This window comes from Engraulis encrasicolus, chromosome 24 (assembly GCF_034702125.1).
Source record: "Engraulis encrasicolus isolate BLACKSEA-1 chromosome 24, IST_EnEncr_1.0, whole genome shotgun sequence".
Classification (NCBI taxonomy): Eukaryota; Metazoa; Chordata; class Actinopteri; order Clupeiformes; family Engraulidae; genus Engraulis; species Engraulis encrasicolus.
The window spans coordinates 7,389,677-7,411,756 of NC_085880.1; the positions used below are offsets into that span (position 1 = coordinate 7,389,677).

The 22,080-nt window shown below is 42.6% G+C and overlaps 2 protein-coding genes across 7 annotated transcripts in view; one reads left to right on the forward strand and one right to left on the reverse strand.

Moving 5' to 3' along the window:
* Window positions 1-13,800, reverse strand: part of cpeb3 (cytoplasmic polyadenylation element binding protein 3) — a 72,653-nt gene extending 58,853 nt beyond the window's left edge. For 2 of the 6 annotated variants that reach the window (XM_063191757.1, XM_063191756.1), the window contains exon 1: window positions 10,191-11,859. In XM_063191757.1, the coding sequence (XP_063047827.1) occupies window positions 10,191-11,201 (1,011 nt within the window). In that variant the 5' untranslated portion in view covers window positions 11,202-11,859. Of the gene's footprint in view, window positions 1-10,190; window positions 11,860-12,878; window positions 12,981-13,622 lie in introns of those variants that run through there. The other 4 variants (XM_063191761.1, XM_063191762.1, XM_063191758.1 and 1 more) reach the window with 4 other exon arrangements.
* A 52-nt stretch (window positions 13,801-13,852) lies between these two features.
* The window catches only part of marchf5 (membrane-associated ring finger (C3HC4) 5), a 41,659-nt gene continuing 33,431 nt past the window's right edge, over window positions 13,853-22,080 (forward strand). Inside the window, exon 1 of the mRNA XM_063191766.1 lies at window positions 13,853-14,277. Coding sequence (XP_063047836.1) covers window positions 14,234-14,277 — 44 coding nt within the window. The 5' untranslated portion in view covers window positions 13,853-14,233. The remainder of the gene's footprint in view (window positions 14,278-22,080) is intronic.

Below are 22,080 nucleotides of genomic sequence, written 5' to 3' on the forward strand. Positions count from 1 at the left end.
AGAGACAGAGAGAGACAGAGAGAGAGAGAGAGAGAGAGAGAGAGAGAGAGAGAGAGAGAGAGAACGAAAAAGAGAGAAAGAGAGAAAGAGAGAAAGAGAGAAAGAAAGAAAGAAAGAAAGAAAGAAAGAAAGAAAGAAAGAAAGAAAGAAAGAAAATGGCTGTCATTAGTAGAGTAGTAAAACAAGGTCAAGTGGGTTTGGTCATGATAATGGATAGAGGTTATACACACTTGTGGTGCTGACATCTGAAACTTCAACCAAGATAGCAACTTACAAGAGGAGCTTCTGAAAGTGAAAACAACCTTGACTTGAGCTTATATTGTGTGCCATTTCAAAATGGGTCCATCCTGTTTTCTAATGACTTGGTGCACAATTGAATGGGCAATTTTTGGCAATGGTTGGACGAAAGTTGTTGACTTTTTAGACTAATTTCTGAACAAACAGTTGTAGAAGAGCTGAATAGGCAGGGTCATGATAAATTAGTTTGTGTACACGGTGACATTGACATTTGAAGCTAGTGCAACCTAACTGCGCTGAACAGTTCCCATTCCAGAGGTTTAATACCAAAGCTAAGCCTCAGCAGAGGGGAGCTTTCAGATGTTCTGTGGAATTTGCAAAGAGAAAAAAACACCCTGGTGGAGCAGATGATAAAGGTGAAAGTCCAGCACAACAAATATGCCCAGGAAGGTGTACGAGAAAGGGATTTTTTCTGTCCATGTGTTGCCTTGTAGATATGACAAACCGGATTTTATTTGGCCACTAAACACTTAAACATACAACTTGGCTCTTTTGAAGGCACCCAAACACAATAAACACGGAGCTCTGTTGGCTGTTCAGTCGTATGGGAGCCAACACATTCATTTTCTTTGCCATGACCAAAAACAGCTGTGGGCCTGGATGAAAGACGGTCTCATCCAAAAGAATCAACCTCAATATATTGGCGACTGCAACAACACACTTCACTAACCGACAAACCACATTGGGAGGTGGTGGTGTGCCCGAGTCCTTGGTGGAGCATATTGCTACAACAGCCATGCAGAATGTTGCGGAGCAATGAGGTTAGCAGCACACCCACAAAGGCTACACAGAGACCAGCAGCCCAACATCAGAGGTGGTATGATCGACCTTTTAAGAGACAATTTTGGTGATGAAACAGCTGCAAGATGATGCACGGTGTTCATTCGTAGACGTTTATTGAACCCTTCATTACATTGGCTTCACAGGGGACTAGACTATCCTTTCCTGGACTGACAGAAAGAAAAGCAGGCAAACCATCTGGAGAAATTAAAAGGAGAGATGAAGGTGGTAACACCGCTCAAAGTAACTGAGGGGGAAAAAGAGAAAGAAATTAAATTAACCAAACTCTCCCCGATCGCCATCTCTTTGAACTGCTCTTCAAAATCAAAATCATCCTGCTGTACTTGACTTCATCTTCCCGCAGGAGTGGACAGGCGAAGCACCATGTGTGCAAACACAAAACCCCTTTGAACACGGGCGCCCGCTGGGCAGTCTGCATCCAATTTCAAATGTCCAACATCCAACATTACAACAAGGAGCGGCTGCGCTGAAGTTTACGTCGGTCGAAGAGTCCACCCACATCCATCATATTCAATTTCATGTGTGCCCTCACATTTTCAACCTTCAAATCGTGCTTTGTCCAGTAAATGATCTATTACAACACATCTCAGTGGACTGGCATACACCATCATAGGCAGTTTGAAGAGTGAGGGAGGTCTGTTCTCAAAACTGCTGAAATCTGTCAATGTTGAGAACTGATCTTGTGGGCTTGCTTAACCCATTGTGTCCTGGAGCGACATATACGCTGCATTCAGGTTCTTGAGATTTGAGCTGTTTTATTGCAAATGTGGATAAGTTAGAGCTGAATGAACACATTCTAGTGCAAATGAAGGTTCTAGCTTTTAAGTGCAACTTATTTCATGTGTGTATGTGCTTTGGAGGCTGAGATATTTAGGTTTAAGGGAGAGTGTGTACCTTTCCCCAAAAAGGGCTTAGGCTAAAATGGGTTAATAGTGAAAACTGACATGCGACAGAAATGTTGAAGCTCTTGTTGGTTGACTATAGTTGCAGGATATTGAGTGCACTAGTGCAGTGGTTCTTAACCTTTTTTCTTAAAGCACCCCCTTGCCGGTGCTCAAGACAAGACGCGCACCCCCAACCCAAATTTCTAAATGTGTATACATACTAAAAATATGATTTGAGCGATTAATTACAATGATTCTTGCTTGAGACATTAATCAATACCTTAGTGACCTTAAATGGAGACCAAAACATGTTTTAATTTGGTTTTGATGTGGCCCAATTACAATGTTACCAAGCAGAATTTTGGTCACAACCTCAACACAAAAAAAATTCTGTGCACCCCCTGGAATCTCTGGCGCACCCCCAGGGAGTGCCCGCACCCCAGGTTAAGAACCACTGCACTAGTGAATGAGTGAGTGAGAACTGAAAAGGAAGTGTGACAGTGAATGAAAGAATTACTGACACAAATGAAAAGATAGGACAAGCGATAATCTAGATATAAACCAGTGATGGGGAGGGGTATTAAATATGCAGTGAAAAAGTTAATTGTTAAAGTGCAAAAGAGCAAAAGAAAGACAAAGACAGAGAGACAATTGATAAATAAGAGAGAGAGAGGATGGCACACAATAGCAAGGCTATGATTTCACAAAGAGATCATTTGTGAAATGACCTGTCGCAGTCGTAGGCCTAAATGAATGAGCGAGAGAGAGAGAAAAAGTGATGGAAGGCGAGGGATGGAAGGGGAGTTGGACAGCATGTGAATGTGTGATGTATAACCTTGGCAAGAGGCCTCCTGTGCCTAGCGCTGAGAGGAAGGCTCATTGTTTGCACACCAATGGCATTGTCCCGGCACACTGACTGAGCATTCAAACAGCGTTACTTCCCCCTCTCTGGGTCCTGATAAAAATCTGCCCGCTTGGTACAAATGGCGGACATTTAAAATGCTGAGTGCATTGTTTTTTGTTTTTTTGTTCCACCGAAATGCCATCAACTATAAGTCTGACACACTTCAAACTGCTGTGATTTCAGTGTGGAGCGAGTCCACTTCTGAATGAATATGTCGAAATCTGTTCTTAAAAGACTTCTAAAAAATTCTCAAGTAGGCAATGTTTCAACTGCGCTGTCGTCTGGAAAGATGGAAGCAATCCAACCTGTCGACAAATGGATGGAAGAGGAAATCAGAGGAAGTCAAGTCAATCACAGGCCTGACGTGATCAAGATAAAAGTCTTTTACCTGACATGGTCTCACATAGAAGGAAACAAATTCAGCCCTCAATCTTTGCGGATTAAAAAAAGAAAGAAAGAAAAAACAAACAAACATGCATTTGTATGCAATAAACAAAGCTGGACCCCATTTCTCGAAAGCATCGTTGCTAACCAGTTAGCAACTTAGTTGGTTGTCAATGGGAAATTACATTGCAAACAAGTAAGTTGCTAACTTAGTCTGCAATGACGCTTTTGAGAAACGCACTCCAGGTCAGCGCAGCTCAGGGTGCTCACATTACTCCAAGTATTGTGTCTCATTTCTCTGTAATCAGGCAGTGCAAAATGCCTCGAGAGGGTGCGAAATAAAAGGAGGCTGGTGCGAGCGCATGCTGGAGGGGTCGAGAGGTAGGCCTAAGGCCCATCTCCTGGAGGAATGTCCACGCGACTCTGCTCCCATAAGTCCTATTTGGCACACCAATTTAAATTCCTTGAATTCTAGGCTTGGCCTGCTAAAAAACAATTGCGAGCCAGGCAGAACGCTGTCTGTGACACAAAGATGTTCACGCACACACATGTTCACACACACACACACACACACATAAACCTGACTTTAATCTCTCCCTCCGAATACCAACTGACTGAATGACAAAGCCTGTGGGTTAAGCCAAAAACCAGGCCAGAGCTCGCACACACACACACACACACACACACACACACACACACACACACACACACACACACACACACACACACACACACACACACACACACACACACACACACACACACACACACACACACACACACACACACACACAATGGTGAGCTACTACAGAGGCAAACTAAAGAGGTCATGGAGGGGTTGAGGTATTACTCATTTAATCTACTCCGACACGCCATCTTCTTTTACCTGATTTAACCTCCGCCGACAAAGAAAAGCATATGACTAGTCCAGTATGCGGTCGACATCGCATTGTGTCTTGCTGGTGATGGTTGTCAGATTAAAATAAGTCAGTCTATTGTCAGTCCCTCTGTATCCCTGTTGTTCAAGGTAATACAGCGCTGGGTGGAGGAAAAGAGCAAGAAAATGGGATGCAACAGAGACTGAATAATGAACAGGTAGGCTAGCTCATCTTACTTGACCTGACCAGGACAAAGACTTCTTTTTATTATTTCCTTTCAGTTTAATATATTATGCCCTGTGTCGTCAAGGTAATCTTCCAATTCATTATCCAGTCTATTATATCAAAATGTCCTTGGTTTTTCTCAACTAACAATACTTGGTGACCTTGACCAACAAAGATAAAAAAAAATCATTCACATGGACCTTCAACTACTTCATGCAGCTGAGCAAGTAATAGGGCCAGGTGGACAGCTTGGCCTTAGCCCTCTGTAATCTTCCACTGAATTACCATTTTCTTACACGTTGCTAAATTGGCATAAATGTATGCTGAGACCAGGATAAGTAAAAGGCTATGGATAGAGAAGAAAATTAGGGTCAAGGGGGAGTGCCAATGGAGAACCTCCTAAACAACTAACTGAGATACTCCAAGGCTCACAGGCGAGGTAATAACACCAGATATTGATAAGGAAGAGAAGGGCAATAAGGTTCTAATGAATAAGGTTCTAAGCTGCCGTTGCATGGTTACCATGACGCTTTAGGAGACTAGCGGGGGTTCCGAATGAATTTAACTCAACAGAAAGACATGCACATTTAGGAGAAAGGATAATCCCTTTTTGTTGCATTGGTGACATGTGGAACCATTGATCTTGGTTCACTATACTGAAAATCTTTGATAACACAACAGATGAGAACAACTCAGCTTTCACAAGAGCACATTCAAAACAGCTCACACACTCTGATCCCTCAGCCCACCATCTTTGGTCGAGATCGAGATTCACCCTGAAAGACAACAACTGTGTGGGCACACTTTACGGATTGGATGATAACCGCATGAGCTTTGGCTGTTGCAGCAACGAGGCAACACCAGTCCAGGGCCTGAGCCAAAGCCAACCCAATCTGGAAATGTCTTGTTCGAGCAAGTATCCGCAAAGATCATAAATGGCCATCTGGAAAACTGTCCTGTGCTGGCCGAGGTTAATGCCACACCAGTGGAGCACAAAGGAGAGGAGAGAAAGGAGAGGAGCTGAGAGGAGCTGAGAGGAGAGGAGAGGAGCACAGAGGATAGGATAGGAGAGGAGCTGAGAGGAGCACAGAGGAGAGGATAAGAGAGGAGAGGAGAGAAGCACAGAGAGGAGAGGAGAGGAGAGGAGAGGAGAGAAGCACAGAGAGGAGAGGAGAGGAGAGGAGCACAGAGAAGAGGAGAACAGAGGAGAGGAGAGAAGCACAGAGAGGAGAGGATAAGAGAGGAGAGGAGAGGAGAGGAGAGGAGAGGAGAGGAGAGAAGCACAGAGAGGAGAGGAGAGGAGAGGAGCACAGAGAAGAGGAGAACAGAGGAGAGGAGAGAAGCACAGAGAGGAGAGGAGAGGAGAGAAGCACAGAGAGGAGAGGAGAGGAGCACAGAGAAGAGGAGAACAGAGGAGAGGAGAGAAGCACAGAGGAGAGGAGAGGAGAGGACCGAAGGGTGGAAGGGAGGCAGTAACAAGGCTTAGCATCATCAGCTATGCGACAGATCACCCATAATGGGATTGAGCTGCCCTAGGAATGCAGCAGAAATTCCATGGTTGCTCACGTTCTAACACACACACACGCGTACACACACGCGCACGCACGCACAGAAATGATGAAATTATCACCAAATGGGGAAAGGTTTTGAAAAGTTACAAGGAACAGCTTTGGTTTGGATGAACAACACGGGCACATCAGGGCACAAAATGTACAGTAGATGGCTAAGGCAAGAAGGGCCATTCTGGTGCAGATTCAGAAAAATCAAGCTGGGTCACTCCCTGGGTGAAAAGAGGTCTATGAAGCATTTCTGAGTTTATTTTAATTTTGTGGTGCAGGAAAGTATAGCAGACATTTGACAAAGGATGCTTAAAATAATCGCCTTGCACAATTTTAAGTTAGCAGCCCACGTTTTGCCTTAATCCATAGCCTACTGAATGACACAATCATATGCACAGACTTGAGTAGGATAGATGATTTAATCCTAGGCTAGTCTAGTTCTAGTTTACTTGATAGAGACAGATACATAGGCATGTAGGCTAGTAGCCCAACAGCGAGCATCATAGCATGTGTATAGCCATGGCTAACTTCCGACGTCTGTCCCTAAAAGGGCTTTTAAAAGGGCTTTTAGGTCAGAGAGCATACTGTATTTAGTACAGCATACCACCCTTAAAAGTTAGCATACGGGTCATTCCATGTCAATTCACATGATTCCCTAGAATCTCCCCAGGTGACCCTCTCCGATTTACCCGATATCTCACATACAGGTACCTTTTGATGTCAATTGAAAGAATACCAAGTATTAGCACCCTACGTCCAACGGTTGCGGAGATCAAGCCCTCCAAAGTTAGGGTGCCATGCCCACTTTTCAAGCCTGTGAATTGCATACAAATTTTACAAGCAGATTTAGACACCTCTGGTTTTAGTTTGAAGGAAGATACAGGCCTAAAAATCACCATGGCCCCTCAATATGACCCTGTCTACCAGATGATGTACTTACAAATGGCATGCCTTGATTATTTTTTGGCTATATTAAGCCTTAAAAACTGAATTTGTGAAAAGCGTGTTGAAGAGTCTTGCCATTTTGGGGCTCCATATCTTGGAAACTATGAATGCTTATGAGTTATAATTGATTTTCCATCATATTTGGGAACTGTACAGTGTATTCCGAAAAATGTAGGGCGCTCAGACTTTAAAAGATAAAATAGGAGGGACTCAAAAACAGCTTTGGGACAAAATGACCTTACGGTACCCTCTACTTCAGGCCTCAAATTAACCATGTGGGCACTTGATGAGTGGAACGCCCTTTTAACCCCATGTACAGTAGCACTGTATCAAACATTCAAGCTTGGAAAAACTTTGTTAATCTTGTAAAACATATTAATCTTGGCCTTCAAAGTATATGTTTTTCTCTATATCTTATCACAGTGTCTGTTTTGTCTGCTGCCATCTGCTGGTCTAAAAAAGTAACAACAGCGTAATGTAAGAAAACAAAAGGGGCTGGAAAATCTTGCCCGTAATTTACCAATAAAGCACTGTAATTATTATACAGTATATTGCTATGTACTAATTCTGATTTTAACAAGCATGATGAATAGTAATAGTTTAAATAATTTCCTAAGTGTGACTGCTTAATGCTCAATCATGATGCCAGTCCCAAGATGGCCTCACTCTGCACTACATTTCTACCAGACATGGGGGTGGGGGTGTCCTGTCAGAAATGTAATCATAATTGAGCATTCTGCATAATGCTCGTTAAAATCATAATTAATATATAGCAATATACTGTAGAATTAAAGTGCTTTATTGGTAGCCTAGCGAGCTCAACCCCTAGGGGCGTCTAGATTTCTAGGCTACTTTATTGGTAAATTATGGGCAAGATGTTCCAGCCCCTTTTGTTTTCTTACATTACACTGTTGTTGCGTTTTTTTGACCAGCAGATGGCAGCAGACAAAACGGACACTGTGATAAGACATAGACACAAACGTATACTTTGAAGGCCAAGATTAATATGAAGAACTTTGAAAAACAAAGTTTTTCCAAGCTTGAATGTTTGATACAGTGCTACTGTACATGGGGTTAAAAGGGCGTTCCACTCATCAAGTGCCCACATGGTTAATTTGAAGCCTGAAGTAGAGGGTACCGTAAGGACATTTAGTCCAAAAGCTGTTTTTGAGTCCCTCCTATCCCATCATTAAAAGGCAGAGTGCCCTACTTTTTTTGGAATACACTGTACAGTTCCCAAATATGATGGAAAATCAATTATAACTCCCAAAGCATACATAGTTTCGAAGACATGGAACCCCAAAATGGCAAGACTCTTCATCACGCTTTTCACAAATTCAGTTTTTAAGGCTTAATATAGCCAAAAATAATAAAGGCATGTTATTCGTAAGTACATCATCCGGTAGACAGGGTCATATTGAGGGGTCATGGTGATTATTAGGCCTGCATCTTCCTTCAAACTAAAACCAGGGGTGTCAAAATCTGCTTGTAAATTTTGCATGCAATTCACAGGCTTGAAAGGTGGGCATGGCACCCCAACTTTGGAGGGCTTCATCTCTGCAACTGTTAGACGTAGGGTGCTAATACTTGGTATTCTTTCAATTGACATCAAAAGGTACCCCTATGTGAGATATCGAGTAAATCGGAGAGGGTCATGTGGGGAAGGCGTGTGAATTGACATGGAATGACCCATACTAGAATGTGTTGTTTGGTGCCAACAGCAGCTGTCTGCTGCCAGTGCTCGTGAAGAGTCTCCATGACTCATCAATTTACTAATGCTGCAGAGCTGGCCCCTCACGCTGCTCTACTGTGAGCCTGTGAGGGAGAACAACAGTGACTTCATCTCTCTCTCTCTCACTCACACACACACACACACACACACACACACACACACACACACACACACACACACACACACACACACACACACACACACACACACACACACACACACACACACACACACACACACACACACTTTAAGGTTGTGTCGATCATAAAAACAGATTTTTCCCTGTGGTGAAAAAGGAGGACATACGCTTCCCTAGAAGTCACCAGCCTCAGCGTCATAGACGCCAGTGATTTTCACAGCAAATATAACTTGCAATTTTATTTTAATCATGTCACAATAATCTTCAAGCAAATTATTCATTGATCAGGTTACATTATGTGAAACAAAATTGGCATACATTTAGGCCTATGTAAAAAAAAAAAAAAAAAAAGTAATGTTGTAATAGTCTACAACAAAAGACATAGGCTAACAGGTGATAAAATGCCAATATAGCCTGCTACTGGTGATATTTTGTCTATTTGAGCGTCTTTATTGACAACTGGAGCGAAAACACCAATCATGTCAATTGGGAGTGATAAGGACCCACCCACTCCATCTCTACTATAAGCCAATCAGGGCTAGATACTGTTCCCTTTAAACGTAGCCTAGCTTCTACCTGAATGAGCTGGCAGAATACTGATGAAGAATACATTGACCCTTTATGCGTATGGCTACAGCAATAAACTGGCGGACACGACTTTTGGAAAATGTCTAAAAAGAACGGAGTGTGTCATATATATAAATAAATATTTAGCTCAGTGTGACACAACCTCGATATATTCAAATGTGCGAACAATATTAAGTGATATTATAGCCTGAAGATTTTGGACTTGTTCTTTAGCTTAGGTTTAATCGGTAACTGACATAATGCACGTGCGTAATTGTGTGCCCTACGAACTAGAAGAAGCACGTACGACTTGACAGTAAAGCCTCGTAGCGCACCGTTTACCCTCGGGGGCTCCATGACTTGTCCGAGGTCGTTTACTCCCAGTTATATCGACTACAAGAAATGGTTTCTATAACAGCCTTCTTGTGACACTGTTTTTGCCTTGGATTTCCCTGTTCCAAACGAGATTTTTAGAAAAGAATAAGGTTGCTAATGGGCTTCGACCTCGCCAAGTTTGCCATTTCAGAATGCCAAGATGTATTTACGCATTTTATTATAACAATTAAAACACAGATTTCAAGTTAGGGTGCACTGCTGTACGAGTCAAAGTCAGGCAAAATCTTTCAGATATGCTAGACAGGGAGAGAGACTGGCGAGACTGGTGCGCTCATAAATACGTGGCGAGCTGGCGACATCACTAAATTCTGAATATATCCTAAAGTCAACAACACATTTACACGGATTTAACTGACTTTAAAAAAAAAGAATGGGGAGGTTTATGTTTATTCCAAGCACAGTATCAAGAAGGATGAACCTAAATAAAAAAGAATATTTAGTTCTAGTGTCACACAGTTGCCCTAAATATTTTTTCTCACCTGAAAAGGTAGCATATTGTTGCCGTTGTCTGTCCGAAAGGCGTTGTCTTCCATCCAAGACTTTGGGGTCAGATGACCAGGTCTAGGAAATTTTGGAGGCGCAATGACGTTGCTTGGATAGGGCTTCTTCATCGGGGATATAGGATTGAGGGGAGACGGTACCCCGACACCGACCCCCACCCCGACTCCCACCGCTCTCCGTGGGTCCCTGCCTGCCTGGAGCCCGCTCCAGGGATTGGAGCCCGTGCTCCACGGCGCGTTCTGGTGGTTATTCCATGCCGACGAAGACCCAGAGGACGACGAAGCCTTGCTGTTCATAACGGCCTGGTGACTGTACGCGTTTCTCTGGGGGAAAGAGGCTTGGCTGGGACTAACAGGAGACCTCCTCTGCTGTGGCTGCTGTTGCTGTGCTTGCTGTTGGTGATGGGGTGACTGTGCCAAACCAATCTGGGGTGAAAAATTTCCCCCAAAAACTGGATTGACATGGTGTGGGAAATTTTGAAAAAGCATCGTCCCATTAACTGACGGTATTCCTTGAAAAAAGCTATCGTCCACGGTGTTCGTTGTTCCAGTAGACCAAGTGCTACCAAAGGATGGAGACAAGGAGGTGCCACCAGTCTCCTGCGGCTGATGAAAGCTCAACCCCGGCAGAATTGGCGACTCCATCGGTACTTTCTCTTTGTTGTTTTGAGCGCAGGGTGCTTGGTTAGTCACACTCGACGGACTCTCCTCCAGTGTTGGGGTTTCCGATGAGGGGGTCGGGGTGGAAGGAGGGTCTACGTTTGCTGGGTCTTTCTGGTGAGGTTGAGCTTTGCTTTTGTCCATCAGTAAATCATCCTGCATGGTTTGCTGAGCTGCAACGGGGAAAAATAGAGGCGAATTATTATTGAGGATATCATAAACCACACTCGTCGTACTGCTTTGGTACTTGGTCGGAGGAAACGCCGGGATGTTATTATTTCTGATGTAGCTGGGGAAAGCAGACTGCAGGGCGAAAGCGTAATCACCCATTTAGCAAAAAATTGCTGGTGTGAGGGCATTTAGCCAACAGTATCTTTCCTCAAGGACAGTTTCAGAGGCTTTACTCTATCCGACGCCAGCTTTCTCCAAAGATGTACACAGAGGGCAAACTTGGAGGACGCCGATATTCACCAATTTTCGCCACGTCTCTTTTCCCTTTCACCGGAACTCCAGACTGCAATGTGAAACCGATTCTTGTTCCTGCTTTTTTGGGACCGCCCTACATTAATTTGCATACGTCAATAAATACAGCTGCGTCCTTCAGCAAGGTTAAAGGAGCCACAGCACCTTTCTCCACCACTGACGCATTAAGCATATCAGAGGTGCCTACAAGCTGTTATGTTCCAAAGCCAATAAAACCAGTGCGCAACCACGACATAGTTTTCCAGTTTTTACAACACTGTTGACAGAGTAACCTTTTCTAAAACAGAGTTGTTACTCTTTCTTTGGAGATTACAGACATGGTTCGAGTGGGAATCTAAAGCAGGTTGAGGTGTTATGACAGCTGTCTACTACGCATAAACTAGAAAGTCCTCCTTTCAACTAATCTAGGTTATGCCAAAAGGCTTGCAATAGCCTATCAACCTGACAACAGCAAATGTCTCTGCCTGTCTTCCGAATTCATTTTCTGAACATAAACCACAGAGTGTGTGGGTTCACATATGCGGCTGAGCAACTGGGTTATATTTATTACAAGTTCTTGGGTTACACCCATGGCAGGAGGGGTGCAGAAATCATACCAGGATAAAAGACAGTTCTGGCTGTCCTGATCCCAAACTGACTTCCTGATTAGTTTTCTCTACAAAAATAAAAGTTATAGTGGGCTTGTTTTTATGTTGTGTGAAGCTATAAGATCCACACAGAAGGAGAATGGAAATAGGTCGGCATGGTTATTCGGTGAATGTTAATGTTGGCTATCAATTATTGTCAGTTTGAAGTCCCCATAATCGATCATGTTAATCGTAGGCCTATCGTATGTGATATAAATAGGGCTTTAAATGAGAGATTAGTTGTGCCATGCACTGAAGGGCGCTGTATTGCAAACTGGTGCCACTGCAGCAACTTTAGCTTGCTGGGTGATATTTTCCTCTGACAATTTGTGCCACTTTAAACGTTATCTGCAAGGTCATGACAGAAGAACGTCGACCACACGATTATTTCCTTACAGCTGTCTTATTTTGGAATGGCACGGCTGCCACGGTTTAACAGGACACTGCTTAACAGACGATAATTTAACGATGTTATTCGCTGCATCATTGCCCACAGCAGCCTTTTTATATCATCAGATAAATATAATGTAGCCTATTGCACCACTGTAACACTGGCTGTAGGCTAGGTTATGCAGTCCACCCTCAGTTAATCCCTGTTTTCTCGTTGCTGCAAAGGAGCCTATTCAAGGTCATCAAAGTAATCAATACCTTGGGACAGTTAAAATGGTAAAAGCTATCCGATATACAACAATGTAACACACATACGCGCCAGTATATCTTTACGTCTGCCCCACATAACATAAGTGAGAAACACATCCATAGGCTGGCTACCTGGCCATATTCGAGAAAAATGTTCGTATCCACTTCCCTAATCCAAAGCTGCACCATTACAGGTTACAACATTCTGCCCCACATGCACACATTGTTTCAGTTTACCATTGTATGAAGCAGGCATTACCTTTATCGTTCACCTTTAGGGACTCTGTAAATAAGGCTATATCTGTTTGCCTCGCCTGGGTATTGATATGACAAATGAGCTACCCCTTCTGCCGAGGTAGAGTCAGCAGTTGCCTCAACAGCTGATTGACTGCGGCGCATGGACGATACAGAACAGGCTTAAGGGAAATGTAGTTTTTAAGTCACTTTTATTACAGCAGTTACATTGGCATTTATTAGTAAACAATGCGATGGTCTTGCTTTGTACAAAATAAAATGAAAAGATGAGGATAGTGAGCCCATGGAGATTATTAGGACATGGGGGAAACGGAAACACAATTCAATAATAAAAAATACAGGCTATATAGTCTACCTTCTATCCTTAATTTGTTTCCAGAACTGTGGCAAACAGTGACAATTAGGCTACTTCTTGTAGCCTAAATAAGTACCACACAGTTATTACCATGTAATAATAATGCAATAATGCATGAAGACCAACATGTTGACGTGGTCAAAAAATAACCATATGCTGCAAACAGTGCATTTCTTTTTGAAACATGTCCTCTTGGCCATTTCATCAATAAAGAGACATTGTTGTTCGTTATTCAAATCTAATTATTGAACAGGGCAACTCTGCTTATGCCTTTAGGCTACTCTATACGAGACTAAATAACTAACGTTGGCTTTGCATATGGTTAATGGATTCGTAAACGCCTATCCAAGTCCAAGGGTCTGGTGATTCGAAGGCATAAGTCAAAATTCTTACCGCAATATGATGTATTCTGCAGCCATATGTGTATCTTCATGTTGCTTGTCAACCCAAGTAGGCTTAATGCCTCCTGGTAAGGACTGTCTGCTCGACTTAGTACATTAATTTGATATTTTTGGCTACACGAAGGAGAAAATCTGTACTGTTACTACATATCCCATAGTCCTAGTTGATGTGTGTCTGCTCTACAGCCTCACGCGCTCTATTATTATTGGTGACGCAGTGCGCATTGCCTTGGTTTCGAGCGTTACCTCATAGAGGAGCAGTCAATGGAGTCAAGCGGTCAGACCAAACAAACAAAGTATCGGTCATCTACAGCAAGATTGTGGACGAAAAGGCTTTGTTACATCTGTCTCGAGACACAATGATCGTTTTCAAGTAGCCCGATGTCAAAGAGTGCATTCGTTTTGTAGTTAGTTTCGTTAGCTACTGTGCATTTGAGGCTCACAGTGCGCACATTCAGTTTAGCACATTATCATTAGCTAGCTACCCAAGCTAACTGGGTAACGTCAGCTAGCTGTCAGGCTTATCGAATTTGAGGCCTAAGCAAACGTCAGTTGCTTAACCAAAAGCAGTTCTGAGGTTGTGCACGTCCGTTTTTGCGAGTCATGGCCGAGGAGAGTGCTGTCGCAATGCAACAGATAGTGGACAGGTAAGTGTTTTTTTCTGTCTCAGGTATTCTTGACCTGTCAAGTTGCACTTGGACTGGCTATCTGTCATAGAGCTAGCTGGCAAATTGACATACACCAGTAGCATAGTTTTTAGCTATTCTTATGTAGAAGCACTGCTTGTGTGGATTTAGAATGATATTATAGTCACTCACATTACAAACAAACTAAATAATACACATTTAATTCAGATTGTTTTCTCATAACAGTCTATCATCTACCACCCTTGCTAACCTTAGCTGGCTGGCTAAGATAGTTTTGTTAGCTTGTGATGTCATCGACGTGGGACTGAGATGCTTTTGCTTTTCTCCTTCAAGCTTCAGTAATAACACCTTCGCATCTTACATTAATACCAGACTCGTGTATGTCCGAGGTTTCCATGCATAGATTTACATCAGGTGGTGTAAATGAATCAACCCCCGAAGCTGTCAGAAACGATGTTGTTCGGCGAGGAGCGTCTAAACTGCCCGCCCTTGCGTGGCCCGCTGATAAAAAAGATACATTGTTGCAGGCCCAGGAAGTCTATTGTTAGGCGTTACTTCTGTATCGAATCAAATGATACTATTGTAGCTCTAGACAGATATTGGTACTGTGTAGCCACCAAACGAGAAAGCACACGTTGCGCTTTCGTTATTTTACTCCCACGCAAACCAAAGCTCAGACTCAAAATGAAACCGACTGCACTAGTTGCCTACAAACTCTCATTATGCACACAGTAATGAAGTAGACATTGTGTTATAACGGCCGTTTGTCAATATAACGCAACAGCTGATTTTCTACGATGTTGCTCTTCGGACGGCTCTAATAGGTGGAGGACCACGGTAGTTTATCCAGACAAACCATCTTCCCCTGTTGTCGTCATTCATCCATGATTTACAGTAGCTGTCACAAGGTCATGTAGAAGGAGAGAGTGAAGCAAGGAAGGACGTGTACCCTACTCACTGCTGCAGGGGGCACATGCTTACATGCCTCGTTATTTATATCCATAAGTTGTAATCTAAACTCTACTAAAATTAGCTATCAGGCTTTCACTTGGACAGCATTCATTTTCAGTCTGATGTTGATCCTGTATGATCTTGGAGAATGCACTCCCCGTTTCCCCCACACACTTTTTTGCCTTCTTAATTGTAGCAGTTCTCTTTACACTTTATTGCTCACATGCTCACCCTGCACCCTTACCTATGCAATCAAGCATGGAGATTTCTCGTTTGCACTGCATGCTGGGAGCACTGAGAGGGAACAGGCTAAAACGCATGTTTGCATGGCTAGCATCATTACACTGCTGTATGTTTTCTTAACCATGCATCTTACTTGACTTGAATGGCCAAACGAGAATGTGCTATGTCTATACAACAGGCTAGGACATTTTGCTTGGTGTTATGCTGTTGTTGGTGCTATGCTGTGCTTTCTTGTAGCCTTAGTTGGCCCTCGTGGAAAACCATATCCCCCACATAAGATGCCACATTGTTCATCGTTCCTTCATGATGAATTGCTGGGTAGCGGTATTGACCAACTGTGTTGAAACTGCTGTCAGATAGGCCTGTATCAGTGGTGGCGAAGTACATGAGTCCCATGTAATGAATGCCAACTAGCAGCATTTGGTGGTAGAATGCCTCATACAGATTCAATAGTGACTGACCTATCGACCCAGACCTTTAGCTCTGTGGTTTTGCACCTGTGCTCCCATGCCAGAGGATTGCTGGAGGTTGTGAGTTAAGGCTCAGTTATGCTTCCTACTTGTGCCACAGAGTGAGCTTGACGCAGCCATGATGCAGTTAATTCTTGTTTATGCCCTGTTTTGAAGCACGGTCTGCGCGATGTCATTCCACGCTGAAACTGCCTTCAATACAAAGAGTAAACTAGACGTGTCGGTTGTTTTTTAGCATCACAGACTCGACGAGAATGAAAATGAAACATTAAATCTTTATATCACGTGCATGTTTGATCGCACTGGCAGCCACAGTAGTAGTTTGGAACAAAGAAGTGGCTCATTTGTCGAGGACGAAGCGGAATGTTTCCTCGACCTCGGAACCACTGTTTCAACTGTCCAAATAACTTCAGCGTCGTAACTTGCAAGCGCATGTGTTGTCTTCGGTTCGTGTAAATAAATCAAACAACAAAGCACGGGCAACTTATTTAATGAAGAGCTCACAGTCCGTAGACCGACGAAGGTTAGAACAAGGAAGTAGCGCTTGTTCTCGACTCGAGGACAGAGCAGGCTGGTCGAGAGGACCAATCAGAGACCTATTTTCGCCCTTTCACGCCGTCGCTCCCTGCGTCGAGACACAATTTTGGGGAGGTGCCCCAGAGTACCTGCGTGATGGGGGGGGCTTCACTACGTTAACTGCGCGGCTCACTGCATCATGATGCAGTGACGCTGATCTCGAGGCATAAACCACCCTTTAGTGCCCCAAGTGGGGGGATGAGCAGGGAGACCTTTCTTGCAACAGCATCACAGTTCCCTTTTCAGACAACCCTGTCATTTGGAGCGGTCTGCTCTGCCATGCAGTCAGACTACTCTACCTTGCCAACCCGGGCAGCCACACTCTTTATAAACCACCTGCTTGACCCGATACAAACCAAAAGAGGATGAAGAAAGTGTGCATGGCACTTTCTTATTTCTCTTAAGTATTGTATCGGCTTGCCAGCAGCACCTCTTTTGGTGTGCATTTAGCACCTTCCTTAGAGAGCCTGATTGTGTCTCACCTGCCGATGTTACTTGTTTCCCATGCTCCTCTCAACTGACTTATTTTGGCCTTGGTCTTGAGTTTTCGTATCCTGTTAATTGTTGGATCTCTTCCTGTTTGAAACAACACAGGGTGCAGATTGGGCCTGCACAGCTGGGATGTTTTGTTAACTTCATTCTGTTTAGTGAATGGAATTTCAAGTTGAATTGTACGGATATTTTGCCTCTGTGTGCATATCGGAGTGGAATTTCAATAATGGAGAACCAATTGCGCCAGAGACTGCTTTGGTGCATTGTAAGCTTATTCGTGATACTGATGCATAAAATATGAAGGGTGTGGAATCTGCATAGACACTGTCGTACGCACAACACAGAGGCGAAATGGATGGTGTCATTGTGAGCATAAAATTAAATTATCCATCAAATTCTATCCATGAGTTTATGAAGATATAGTTTGGTTTCTGATCACATACTGTGAATGGAGTGTGAATTTGCTCCTCAGTTCAAACTACTATTTGATAGATTGCTTGCCAAGTCTATCTTGACTTCAGCAGTACAATATCTCGCTATCTTTGTGTTTAATGTCAAGAATCAGAATTAAGGCTTTTGGCATCTTTACTTGACTTTTTTAAAATTCCATATTGATTACTTGGCTATTTTTTAGAGGTCATCATTGAAACCATCCCCCATACTTTACAAGAATCAGTGGATGATGCGGCCAAAGTGTTTTGGTTATATAAGCCTACTTCTTGAAATCTCATTTTCAGAAAAAAAACACTGCTCAACTTTCAGACATGAGGTAGGTTAGGCCTTGAATACATTTGTACAGCCTCAGTCCAGTACACCTTTAACACATTACAGAGAAGAAATCATGTCAGACACAAGGAATTTATTGAGAGGCAGCCTACTAACCAACCCATACAGCTGCAGCTGTGAAGTTCAGAGCTAACACATTTGAATTCATCGCTATCACTGGAGAAAATGAAGGAAAGAATCAGCTATTCAAAGACAGCGTATTTCTATATTTTGCATATTGCAATGCAGTGGGCCCTTTGCTGCAGCTTCAGCAAGAGTGAAACTTGTGAATTGGTCTTGTGATTCAAAGCTGACTACTCTGAAACTCCACTTCCTGTGCCCGTTACAGCCCTGCTGCACCACAATTCACGAAGACGAAGGCAGTAAGCTTTAGTGCTGTGCTCTTGCTGATGGAAAGCCTTCCACACCACAATTTCCTTTTTTGGTGGAGACAGCCATGTTATTAAATAATATCAGTTGGATTGAACCACTTATTAAAAGCAGTTGCAATGCAGATTGTACAAATCAATGGATGGTTTGGACATTTATCATCGATGATGTTAGTTGTTGTGTGCCGTTAATATCATGTCTTGCCATTTCCATTAGCATCAATGACGTTAATGTATGGATCTGGCAATGCTTCCTCAGTCGCTGACCTTCATGTAAACAAACCTTTGGATCTTGGGAGGCTTCTGCAAACATGATATCATTATGAAATATGAGTAAGCTTAGTGCATTAATGGGAAAACAGCAAGCCTAGATCCAATTCAAGACATAAGGCTAAGGCACATCTTGATGCATCAATAAGTTATTTATACATAAGCTTAATCAGTGTGCTTAGTCTTATATGTAATTCATGTATAATTCTATGGTCAATCAATGCTTGCTGTTTATTATGCCGTTGAGTGGATGATCTACATATCCTATAACCTGTTTGTGTTAAATGTGGTCTGTCTGTGGAAATCACCGTCTTGTTTGCTTTATGAACAAATGTGCAAAATTAGGATCATAGACACTGATGACACTAGTAATAAATAGAGACTATGAATATTGCGTCCATTAGCCTGAGGTTGCTTTCTTAAATCATTATTGGTAATGTGATGAAAGCACATAATCAAGGGGCGATTTTAATTTTCCAATTTACCTTCTGTACATTAAAAGGCTCTGAATGATTAGTCGAAGAGAAGCAGCACAGAGCGGACAGAGGGTCCATTTTACATGGTCAGTAGCAGCCTGTTCATTGGTGGATTGAGGAACACTCCATAAAACACAGTCTTTCGAGCTTTAGAGCTTTACAGCTGTACAAACGTATGGGTTAATGGGCTAGCATTTGGAAAAAAAAATGTTTAGTCTTGTTTTCTGTAGCCTATTAAGTTGAATTTCTCTGCCATGTGAGCTATAAAAACACCACCTTGCCCTTTCTGAAACACAAGAGAACCGTATTTCCCACCTCATATTGCCCTGACATTTTGGAGACCAAGCGAGCAACTAATCAATTTACTGCAGAGTGTAATCAGTGGAGGACATAATCCACCATAAAAAACAGCGCTGAAAGGTCTCAGTCATGGCAGCTGAAATCAGGTGTGGTGTGGTGCAGTAGTAGTGTGCATTTAACAATTGCTATTACATAGTCATCATGACATGGCATGTTTTCATAATCTCAGGGATGCAGGTATTTGTTGCTGTAGCCTGTGCCCTGCATTTGTCCCAGGCATTTCCATCCTGTGTTCACTTCATACGGCCCTTATAAGGCTTAAGGGCTCCATCTTGCTGTGGGGCTACTAGCCTGTTTAACCAGCACTTGAGTTCGGCGTATTGCGTACGGAGCTCCTTGCATTGCTATACTGCATTGCTGTGCAATTTTTGGGTGGTTGACGTGACTCCTTGTTTTTTTGTAACATTGGTTAAAAACCTACAAAACTGTTATTTTTCCTTCAAAAAACAAATGTCAATGAAAGAAGATGTGGTAAATTATGTTTCATATTAGTCTTAGATGAGAAGAAACATTTTTGTTAAGATTTATGTAAAGGTTTATATGTCAAATATCCTGCGGTGTGACTGTAACATTAATGAAACCTAGAATATAATATATATAAAAATTAACCAACATTTTGAATAATGTATGAAGCATTTGTCATGATTGCATAAATATTAACTTTATATTAAGATATGTGAATGTGAAAAAAAATTCAAGACAGTAATATTAACATCTTGATGCTCAATTTCGTAACACAAATTGCGTCCTGTGGGGTAACATAGTGTATGTCAATGTTTGTGAATGGGCAGCTGCAAGGCCAACTACAAGGGTAGTGTTGCACCGATATCGATACCAGTATTGGTGGATCGGCACTAAAATGGTGGTATCGGTATCGGCGAGTACCAACAAATAGGGCCAAAAAATGGTATCGGTGCAACACTATACAGGGGTCTTAAAGACTGGCTCCTAACCAGTCAGTACCTCAGTTATTGGAGAGTGCTGTGGAAGTTTAAGGTGACTATTAACCTCTTAATATGTCTTCATATTGCAATGTTTCTGTCACGCAATGCTTAGGTTCATTTTATGGTGTCCTGTGGTGTGTCTGCTCTTATAGAAGGAAAAAACGTTTTTTATAAATGAAAACACATATTAAGATTAAACACAACATCATTATCAAGTTAGCATGAGCTCAGATGCTAGTCATGTATACAAAAGGATTAAAATGGCCATAATGCAGTTAATTTCCTGCAGTGTGACATGCCTATGAAATGTGTTGATGCAGGTCACATTTTCCCAAAAATGGCAAAAATTAGGTGAAACTCCATGGACCACTAAGTGCTTTATTTTTTTTCTATTTTTTTCCAAATGTTTCCATCAATTTTTTCAGGAATTTGAATAACTTTTTTTTTTTTAAATTGTGTTACGTCCTTAAAGGGGTATGCCACTATTTTGGGGCTTAATACAGTTAAAATCGTTGGCTGGGGTTTATAAAGGTGGTGAAGTGTCTTATTTTTCATGTTAAGCGTTGTCTTGCTTTAAGACAAGTTAAAAGAGGGAATATGTCGCTAAGCTAGTGAAAGTCAATGTATCCGTATAGCATGCTACAATGCTACACGGATACATTGACTTTCACTAGCTTAGCGACATATTCCCTCTTTTAACTTGTCTTAAAGCAAGACAACGCTTAACATGAAAAATAAGACACTTTACTACCTTTATAAACCCCAAACAACTATTTCAACTGTATTAAGCCCCAAAATAGTGGCATACCCCTTTAAACGTCAACCACCCTTTTACAGTCTTTTGCATGTTATCTTGTGCTCGACAACGCCCTCTAACAGGTTAGGGTTATGGGTGGTTTTGCCTTCATCCTTGCTTGTTTAGCTGTTGTTGTGAAAAGTGATGCTGTTGAAACGTTGCTGTACTGACAGGTTAGGGTTAGGGATGGTTTTGGGTCAGGCCACGGCTTAATAGTTTGTCGTTTAACAACAGAAATTTGTCATGACCGCGGGAATGCTACTTACCTCTGGATTTCCAAGAATTTGAAGGCGCCATTATTCCTTGTGCTTGTGCTGTTAACACGGGTGATTTCACTGATTGGGTCATCAACATGGCTGAAAGGGTGTGGTAAGTTAATTGGGATCAGCTGATTCAGATTGGCTAGAGCTAATATTTGGAAAGGTTTTTTGTTGTTGTTGTTGTTGTTGTTGTTCGCCCTGCATCACATACGCAGTTTGTAGTTTACTAGCTGTAAGCATGGCAATGCACTAGTCTTCATATCAAATGTAGCACATACCGTCAACGTCATCATCACGACACTCACAGATATTTACACTCAGCTGATCAGTTTTATTACAACTGAAATAATAGCTATAACAATGATGCATCTTATTTGGAAGTGCCTTTCTAAATCCTCAAGGTCATTGAGGTTTCCTCAGAGGGCCGTGCTAACAGAACCAAAGCCACACTCTTGATCGAAAATGTAATGACGTCACATCGTTCACTGGGCTACTTGATCAGGTTAGTTGGCCAGCATCCAGTGGAGACGGTAGCGAAGGCAGAGGCAGCTTCATCAGGCTCGTAGCCCTTTGTGTCCGGGGTCCCGCTGATTCCCACAGTCCTGTGACCCAGCCCTACTGAAAGGAGCCTTTGTGGGGCAGGCTTAAGGGCTTCCTTGAAGACCCTGGACTGGAGTGAGTGTCTGTCTGACTGAGTTGTAGAGCAATGAGCCAGAGAGAAGACCCTTTTAGTCGGAGTAGCATCACTGGCTGCTACCCACTGCTATTCACTTAACCTAGCCCTGTGACACTTCTCTCCTGTTGGTTCACT